This window comes from Salmo trutta, chromosome 16 (genome assembly GCF_901001165.1).
Source record: "Salmo trutta chromosome 16, fSalTru1.1, whole genome shotgun sequence".
In the NCBI taxonomy this organism is placed as follows: Eukaryota; Metazoa; Chordata; class Actinopteri; order Salmoniformes; family Salmonidae; genus Salmo; species Salmo trutta.
The window spans coordinates 5,246,393-5,256,883 of NC_042972.1; the positions used below are offsets into that span (position 1 = coordinate 5,246,393).

The 10,491-nt window shown below is 31.7% G+C and overlaps 1 protein-coding gene across 2 annotated transcripts in view; it reads right to left on the minus strand.

Annotated features, from left to right (window-relative positions):
• Positions 1-10,491, minus strand: part of LOC115149991 (homeodomain-interacting protein kinase 1) — a 53,713-nt gene that overhangs the window by 13,009 nt on the left and 30,213 nt on the right. The window contains exons 12-13 of one of the 2 annotated variants that reach the window (XM_029692849.1): positions 7,630-7,784; positions 7,170-7,313 (exon numbers count right to left, since the gene is read on the minus strand). In XM_029692849.1, coding sequence (XP_029548709.1) covers positions 7,170-7,313; positions 7,630-7,784 — 299 coding nt within the window. Of the gene's footprint in view, positions 1-7,169; positions 7,314-7,629; positions 7,788-10,491 lie in introns of both variants that reach the window. The other variant, XM_029692848.1, reaches the window with a different exon arrangement.

A 10,491-nucleotide genomic window follows, 5' to 3' on the forward strand; every position in this document is an offset into this window, starting at 1 on the left:
GATAACTGTAACTATATAGTTGATAACTGTTACTATATAGTTGATAACTGTTACTATATAGTTGATAACTGTTACTATATAGTTGATAACTGTTACTATATAGTTGATAACTGTAACTATATAGTTGATAACTGTAACTATATAGTTGATAACTGTTACTATATAGTTGATAACTAACTATATAGTTGATAACTGTAACTAGTTGATAACTGTAACTATATAGTTGATAACTGTTACTAATTAATAATTAACTCTATAGTTGATAACTAACTATATAGTTGATAACTGTTACTATATAGTTGATAACTGTAACTATATAGTTGATAACTGTTACTATATAGTTGATAACTGTTACTAATTAATAATTAACTCTAAAGTTGATAACTAACTATATAGTTGATAACTGTTACTAGTTGATAACTGTTACTAGTTGATAACTGTTACTATATAGTTGATAACTGTTACTATATAGTTGATAACTGTTACTATATAGTTGATAACTGTAACTAGTTGATAACTGTTACAATATAGTTGATAACTGTTACTAATTAATAACTAACTATATAGTTGATAACTGTAACTAATAAATAACTTCCTATATAGTTGATAACTGTAACTATATATTTGATAACTGTTACTATATAGTTGATAACTGTAACTATATAGTTGATAACTGTTACTATATAGTTGATAACTGTTACTATATAGTTGATAACTGTTACTATATAGTTGATAACTGTTACTATATAGTTGATAACTGTTACTATATAGTTGATAACTGTAACTATATAGTTGATAACTGTTACTATATAGTTGATAACTAACTATATAGTTGATAACTGTTACTATATAGTTGATAACTGTTACTAGTTGATAACTGTAACTATATAGTTGATAACTGTTACTAATTAATAATTAACTCTATAGTTGATAACTAACTATATAGTTGATAACTGTTACTAGTTGATAACTGTAACTATATAGTTGATAACTGTTACTATATAGTTGATAACTGTAACTAGTTGATAACTGTAACTATATAGTTGATAACTGTTACTATATAGTTGATAACTGTTACTATATAGTTGATAACTGTAACTATATAGTTGATAACTGTTACTAGTTGATAACTGTAACTATATAGTTGATAACTGTAACTCTATAGTTGATAACTGTTACTAGTTGATAACTGTTACTATATAGTTGATAACTGTTACTATATAGTTGATAACTGTTACTATATAGTTGATAACTGTTACTAGTTGATAACTGTTACTAGTTGATAACTGTTACTATATAGTTGATAACTGTTACTAGTTGATAACTGTTACTAGTTGATAACTGTTACTATATAGTTGATAACTGTTACTAGTTGATAACTGTTACTAGTTGATAACTGTTACTATATAGTTGATAACTGTTACTAGTTGATAACTGTTACTAGTTGATAACTGTTACTATATAGTTGATAACTGTTACTATATAGTTGATAACTGTTACTATATAGTTGATAACTGTTACTATATAGTTGATAACTGTAACTAGTTGATAACTGTAACTATATAGTTGATAACTGTTACTATATAGTTGATAACTGTAACTAGTTGATAACTGTAACTATATAGTTGATAACTGTTACTAGTTGATAACTGTAACTATATAGTTGATAACTGTTACTATATAGTTGATAACTGTTACTATATAGTTGATAACTGTTACTATATAGTTGATAACTGTTACTATATAGTTGATAACTGTAACTAGTTGATAACTGTAACTATATAGTTGATAACTGTTACTATATAGTTGATAACTGTTACTATATAGTTGATAACTGTAACTAGTTGATAACTGTAACTATATAGTTGATAACTGTTACTAGTTGATAACTGTAACTATATAGTTGATAACTGTAACTAGTTGATAACTTTAACTATATAGTTGATAACTGTTACTATATAGTTGATAACTGTAACTATATAGTTGATAACTGTTACTATATAGTTGATAACTGTTACTAGTTGATAACTGTAACTATATAGTTGATAACTGTTACTAGTGTATAACTGTTACTAGTTGATAACTGTAACTATATAGTTGATAACTGTTACTATATAGTTGATAACTGTTACTAGTTGATAACTGCAACTATATAGTTGATAACTGTTACTAGTTGATAACTGTTACTATATAGTTGATAACTGTTACTATATAGTTGATAACTGTTACTATATAGTTGATAACTGTAACTAGTTGATAACTGTAACTATATAGTTGATAACTGTTACTATATAGTTGATAACTGTTACTAGTTGATAACTGTAACTATATAGTTGATAACTGTTACTAGTTGATAACTGTTACTAGTTGATAACTGTAACTCTATAGTTGATAACTGTTACTATATAGTTGATAACTGTTACTAGTTGATAACTGTAACTATATAGTTGATAACTGTTACTATATAGTTGATAACTGTTACTATATAGTTGATAACTGTAACTATATAGTTGATAACTGTTACTATATAGTTGATAACTGTTACTATATAGTTGATAACTGTAACTATAGGAACTGTTTTGTAACTATAGTTGATAACTGTTACTATATAGTTGATAACTGTTACTATATAGTTGATAACTGTAACTATATAGTTGATAACTGTTACTATATAGTTGATAACTGTAACTAGTTGATAACTGTTACTAGTTGATAACTGTTACTAGTTGATAACTGTAACTATATAGTTGATAACTGTTACTATATAGTTGATAACTGTTACTAGTTGATAACTGTTACTATATAGTTGATAACTGTAACTATATAGTTGATAACTGTAACTATATAGTTGATAACTGTTACTATATAGTTGATAACTGTTACTATATAGTTGATAACTGTTACTAGTTGATAACTGTTACTATATAGTTGATAACTGTTACTATATAGTTGATAACTGTTACTATATAGTTCATAACTGTAACTATATAGTTGATAACTGTTACTATATAGTTGATAACTGTAACTAGTTGATAACTGTTACTATATAGTTGATAACTGTTACTAGTTGATAACTGTTACTAGTTGATAACTGTAACTAGTTGATAACTGTTACTATATAGTTGATAACTGTTACTATATAGTTGATAACTGTAACTATATAGTTGATAACTGTTACTAGTTGATAACTGTTACTATATAGTTGATAACTGTAACTATATAGTTGATAACTGTTACTAGTTGATAACTGTAACTATATAGTTGATAACTGTTACTAGTTGATAACTGTTACTATATAGTTGATAACTGTAACTATATAGTTGATAACTGTTACTATTTAGTTGATAACTGTAACTAGTTGATAACTGTAACTAGTTGATAACTGTTACTAGTTGATAACTGTTACTATATAGTTGATAACTGTTACTAGTTGATAACTGTAACTAGTTGATAACTGTTACTAGTTGATAACTGTTACTATATAGTTGATAACTGTTACTAGTTGATAACTGTTACTAGTTGATAACTGTAACTAGTTGATAACTGTTACTATATAGTTGATAACTGTAACTAGTTGATAACTGTTACTAGTTGATAACTGTTACTAGTTGATAACTGTTACTAGTTGATAACTGTTACTATATAGTTGATAACTGTTACTATATAGTTGATAACTGTTACTAGTTGATAACTGTTACTAGTTGATAACTGTTACTATATAGTTGATAACTGTTACTAGTTGATAACTGTTACTATATAGTTGATAACTGTTACTATATAGTTGATAACTGTTACTAGTTGATAACTGTTACTAGTTGATAACTGTTACTAGTTGATAACTGTTACTATATAGTTGATAACTGTTACTAGTTGATAACTGTTACTATATAGTTGATAACTGTTACTAGTTGATAACTGTTACTAGTTGATAACTGTTACTATATAGTTGATAACTGTTACTAGTTGATAACTGTTACTAGTTGATAACTGTAACTCTATAGTTGATAACTGTTACTATATAGTTGATAACTGTTACTAGTTGATAACTGTAACTATATAGTTGATAACTGTTACTATATAGTTGATAACTGTTACTATATAGTTGATAACTGTAACTATATAGTTTGATAACTGTTACTATATAGTTGAGTAACTGTTTACTATATAGTTGAGTACTGTAACTATATAGTTGAGAACTGTTACTATAATATTGATAACTGTTACTATATAGTTGATAACTGTAACTATATAGTTGATAACTGTTACTATATAGTTGATAACTGTTACTATATAGTTGATAACTGTTACTATATAGTTGATAACTGTAACTATATAGTTGATAACTGTTACTCTATAGTTGATAACTGTAACTAGTTGATAACTGTTACTAGTTGATAACTGTTACTAGTTGATAACTAACTATATAGTTGATAACTGTTACTATATAGTTGATAACTGTTACTAGTTGATAACTGTTACTATATAGTTGATAACTGTAACTATATAGTTGATAACTGTAACTATATAGTTGATAACTGTTACTATATAGTTGATAACTGTTACTATATAGTTTGATAATTATAGGATAACTGTTACTCATATAGTTGATTAACTGTTACTATATAGTTCATAACTGTAACTCTATAGTTGATAACTGTTACTGATATAGTGGATAACTGTACTAGTTGATAACTGTTACTATATAGTTGATAACTGTTACTAGTTGATAACTGTTACTATTTGATAACGTAAACTAGTTGATACTGTTACTATATAGTTTGATAACTGTTACTATATAGTTGATAACTGTAACTATATAGTTGATAACTGTTACTAGTTGATAACTGTTACTATATAGTTGATAACTGTAACTATATAGTTGATAACTGTTACTAGTTGATAACTGTTACTATATAGTTGATAACTGTAACTATATAGTTGATAACTGTTACTAGTTGATAACTGTTACTATATAGTTGATAACTGTAACTATATAGTTGATAACTGTTACTATTTAGTTGATAACTGTAACTAGTTGATAACTGTAACTAGTTGATAACTGTTACTAGTTGATAACTGTTACTATATAGTTGATAACTGTTACTAAAGTTTGATAACTGTAACTAGTTGATAACTGTACTAGTTATACACGGTTTACTTACTATAGTTTGATAACTGTTACTAGTTGATAACTGTTACTAGTTGATAACTGTAACTAGTTGATAACTGTTACTATATAGTTGATAACTGTAACTAGTTGATAACTGTTACTAGTTGATAACTGTTACTAGTTGATAACTGTTACTATATAGTTGATAACTGTTACTAGTTGATAACTGTTACTAGTTGATAACTGTTACTAGTTGATAACTGTTACTATATAGTTGATAACTGTTACTAGTTTATAACTGTTACTATATAGTTGATAACTGTTACTAGTTGATAACTGTTACTAGTTGATAACTGTTACTATATAATTGATAACTGTTACTAGTTGATAACTGTTACTAGTTGATAACTGTTACTATATAGTTGATAACTGTTACTATATAGTTGATAACTGTTACTAGTTGATAACTGTAACTAGTTGATAACTGTTTCTATATAGTTGATAACTGTTACTATATAGTTGATAACTGTTACTATATAGTTGATAACTGTTACTATATAGTTGATAACTGTTACTAGTTGATAACTGTTACTATATAGTTGATAACTGTTACTATATAGTTGATAACTGTTACTATATAGTTGATAACTGTAACTATATAGTTGATAACTGTTACTAGTTGATAACTGTAACTATATAGTTGATAACTGTTACTATATAGTTGATAACTGTTACTATATAGTTGATAACTGTTACTATATAGTTGATAACTGTTACTAGTTGATAACTGTTACTATATAGTTGATAACTGTTACTATATAGTTGATAACTGTTACTATATAGTTGATAACTGTTACTAGTTGATAACTGTAACTATATAGTTGATAACTGTAACTAGTTGATAACTGTTACTAGTTGATAACTGTTACTATATAGTTGATAACTGTTACTAGTTGATAACTGTTACTATATAGTTGATAACTGTTACTAGTTGATAACTGTTACTAGTGATAACTGTTACTAGTTGATAACTGTTACTATATAGTTGATAACTGTTACTAGTTGATAACTGTTACTATATAGTTGATAACTGTTACTATATAGTTGATTACTGTTACTATATAGATGATAACTGTTACTATATAATTGATAACTGTTACTATATAGTTGATAACTGTTACTAGTTGATAACTGTTACTATATAGTTGATAACTGTTACTATATAATTGATAACTAACTATATAGTTGATAACTGTAACTATATAGTTGATAACTGTTACTAGTTGATAACTGTTACTATATAGTTGATAACTGTTACTAATTAATAACTGTAACTATATAGTTGATAACTGTTACTAGTTGATAACTGTTACTATATAGTTGATAACTGTTACTAATTAATAACTGTAACTATATAGTTGATAACTGTTACTATATAATTGATAACTAACTATATAGTTGATAACTGTAACTATATAGTTGAAAACTGTTACTAGTTGATAACTGTAACTATATAGTTGATAACTGTTACTAGTTGATAACTGTTACTATATAGTTGATAACTGTTACTAGTTGAGAACTGTTACTAGTTGATAACTGTTACTATATAGTTGATAACTGTTACTAATTAATAACTAACTATATAGTTGATAACTGTTACTAGTTGATAACTGTTACTAGTTGATAACTGTTACTAGTTGATAACTGTTACTATATAGTTGATATCTGTAACTATATAGTTGATAACTGTTACTATATAGTTGATAACTGTTACTAATTAATAACTGTAACTATATAGTTAATAACTGTTACTATATAGTTGATAACTGTTACTAATTAATAACTGTAACTATATAGTTAATAACTGTTACTATATAGTTGATAACTGTTACTAATTAATAACTGTAACTATATAGTTAATAACTGTTACTATATAGTTGATAACTGTTACTAATTAATAACTGTAACTATATAGTTGATAACTGTTACTAATTAATAACTGTAATTAGTTGTTGTGCCACGATCTATCCAAAAGCCTTTCTCTTCCAGTCAGTTGTACCTGGTGTTTCTGTTGTTGCCGCGGCGACCCTTGGCCCTCTTCCCCGCTCCGCTCCTCTCCTGCTGTGACCTCTGGGTGGCCTGACCCCGGCTAGGGTCAAAGGTCGATTGACTCTGCTGCAGTACTCCCCTGTACTGAGACCCCCTACACACACCACACACATCTGAGTACCCCTGCTTTTCTTCAGACCTGGGTTTCAAATACTGTTTCTGTGCCTGTGAGCTTGCCTGGCTTAAATTAACCAATAGAAAAGTCCCAAAACCACAAACCCCACCCATCTGGCACTCCAGGCAGAGAAGTAAACGCTCAAAGTTTTTAATTATTTGTGTTTCTCTTTTTCTGGGATCGTTACACCCTGACATGATCTGGGTAATAATCCTATTGGTGGACTGACTTCTGTTCTCTTTTTTTAAGAGGTCTATTCTGACAGACAGCTATGTAACCATGGTGATAACCATACCTCCAGCTGTTTGTGTGCTGGGCTGTGTCCGGAAGGAGCGTCTCTCCGGGAGACTCCGCGACAACCGTCTGGTGGGAGGAGCCGTGGATGGCCATGCCAGGAACCTGCTGCCATGACGACGGGATGAGGATCTGCTGAGTGCCGGCGGGCCAAGCCTGCTACAGAGAACACACACACAAACCAGTTATAATTCATTCCAGTGTATATCTGTAATATCACATGAAAGCAGTGCCAACCCTGGTCAGAAAGTCATTGTCCAGAAGAGCCAATGAGTCAACCTGGAGTTAGTAATCAATGTCAGGAATAGGGATGAATATTTTACAATTGTTTCATCCCGAGAATAAATCACTTTTCTCCCAGGTAACCCAGTATTTCCCGCCAAAACTGGAAGCGCCATTGAAAAGCATATAAATTGGCCTATATCTGGATTTGATTAGAGATTTGATTGAAAATTCTAGCCTGGTTTTATGATCTCTACATTAACAACATTTAAAGGAGATCCAAGACCAAAAAAGACCAAACGATTATGCCGTTATCTAAGACGTATATAGTATATGTAGGCCGTCATTGTAAATAAGAATTTGTTCTTAACTCACTTGCTTAGTTAAATAAAGGTTAAATAAATAAAAAATATTTACAAAAATATATATAGGCTACTGCACATTACGCACAACAGAAAAACATAAAATCCAATAGAGATAGCTAGCTATATGCTTTCTTGGGTAAAATACACCGAACAAAAATATAAAACGCAACATGCAACATTTTCAAAGATTTTACTGAGTTACAGTTCATTATAAGGGAATCAGTCAACAGAGGTGATCAGGCTGTTGATTGTGGCCTGTAGAATGTTGGTCCCACTCCTCTTCAATGGCTGGATATCGGTGGGAACTGGAACACGCTGTTGTACATGTCGATCCAGAGCATCCCAAACATGCTCAATGGGTGACATGTCTGGTGACTACGCAGGCCATGGAAGAACTGGGACATTTTCGGCTTCCAGGAATTGTGTACAGATCCTTGTGACATGGGGTTGTGCATTATCATGCTGAAACATGAGGTGATGGCGGTGGATGAATGGCGCGACAATGGGCCTCAGGATCTCATCACGGTATCTCTGTGCATTCAAATTGCCATCGATAAAATGCAATTGTGCCTGCCCATACCATAACCCCACCGTCACCATGGGGCACTCTGTTCACAACGTTGACAGCAGCAAACCGTTTACCCACACGATGCCATACACGGTTTCCGCCATCTGCCCGGTACAGTTGAAACCGGGATTCATCCGTAAAGAGCACTTTTCTCCAGCATGCGAGTGGGGCATCGATGGTGAGCATTTTCCCACTGAAGTCAGTTACGACTCCGAACTGCAGTCAGGTCAAGACTCTGATGGGGACGACGAGCACACAGATGAGCTTCCCTGAGACGTTTTCTGACAGTTTGTGGAGACATTTTTCAGTTGTGCAAACCTACAGTTTCATCAGTTGTCCAGGTGGCTGGTCTCAGACGATCCACCAGGTGAAGAAGCCGGATACTAAAGCGCTGCTCAGCCTTCTTAACAACACTATCAACAAGGCAGGAGAGCTAACATTAATAATATGCATCTCAATCTCTCATGGCTCAAAGTAGAGGAGAGGTTGACTTCATCACTACTTGTATTTGTGAGAAGTATTGACATGTTGAATGCACCGAGCTGTCTGTTTAAACTACTGGCACACAGCTCAGACACCCCATGCATACCCCACAAGACATGCCACCAGAGGTCTCTTCACAGTCCCCAAGTCCAGAACAGACAACGCGAGGCGCACAGTACTACATAGAGCCATGACTACATGGAACTCTATTCCACATCAGGTAACTGATACAAGCAGTAAAATCAGATTCATAAAACAGATAAAAAATACACCTTATGGAACAGCGGGGACTGTGAAGATACACAAAGTAACAGACACACACAAGCACTAGCACATGCACTCTATACACACAGTAATAGTGTTGTATGGTGGTATTAAACATTTTGTATTGTAGATATGTGGTGTAATAATGTTATATGATGTAGTGTTTATCTGTTGTTTTATATGTAATGTAAGTATCTTAATGTGTTTGGACTCCAGGAAGAGTAGCTGCTGCCTTGGCAGGAACTAATGAGGATCCATAATAAACCCCAGGAAGAGTAGCTGCTGCCTTGGCAGGAACTAATGGGATCCATAATAAACCCCAGGAAGAGTAGCTGCTGCTTTGGCAGGAACTAATGGGGGATCCAGAATAAACCCCAGGAAGAGTAGCTGCTGCCTTGGCAGGAACTAATGGGGATTCGGCATAAAAATAAAAAACCCAGGAAGAGTAGCTGCTGTCCTTGGCAGGAACGAATGGGGATCCATAATAACTCCCAGGAAGAGTAGCTCTGGCCTTGGAAGGAACTAAATGGGGGGGGATTCCATAATAACCACAGGAAGAGTAGCTGCTGCCTTGGCAGGAAACTAATGGTGAACTGCCATAATAAACCACAGGAAGAGTAGCTGCTGCCTTGGCAGGAACTAATGGGGATCCATAATAAACCCCAGGAAGAGTAGCTGCTGCCTTGGAAGGAACTAATGGGGATCCATAATAAACCCCAGGAAGAGTAGCTGCTGCCTTGGAAGGAACTAATGGTGATCCATAATAAACCCCAGGAAGAGTAGCTGCTGCCTCAATGTATACTGGCAATACGTGCAGCATTAAAATTGGAAAGGAAAGAACAGAATTCTTTAACCAGGGGCGGGGCCTTCGCCAGGGTTGCAATCTGAGCCCTGCACTCTTCAATATTTACATCAACGAATTGGCCACTATTCTAGAAAAATCCTCAGCCCCTGGTGTTAG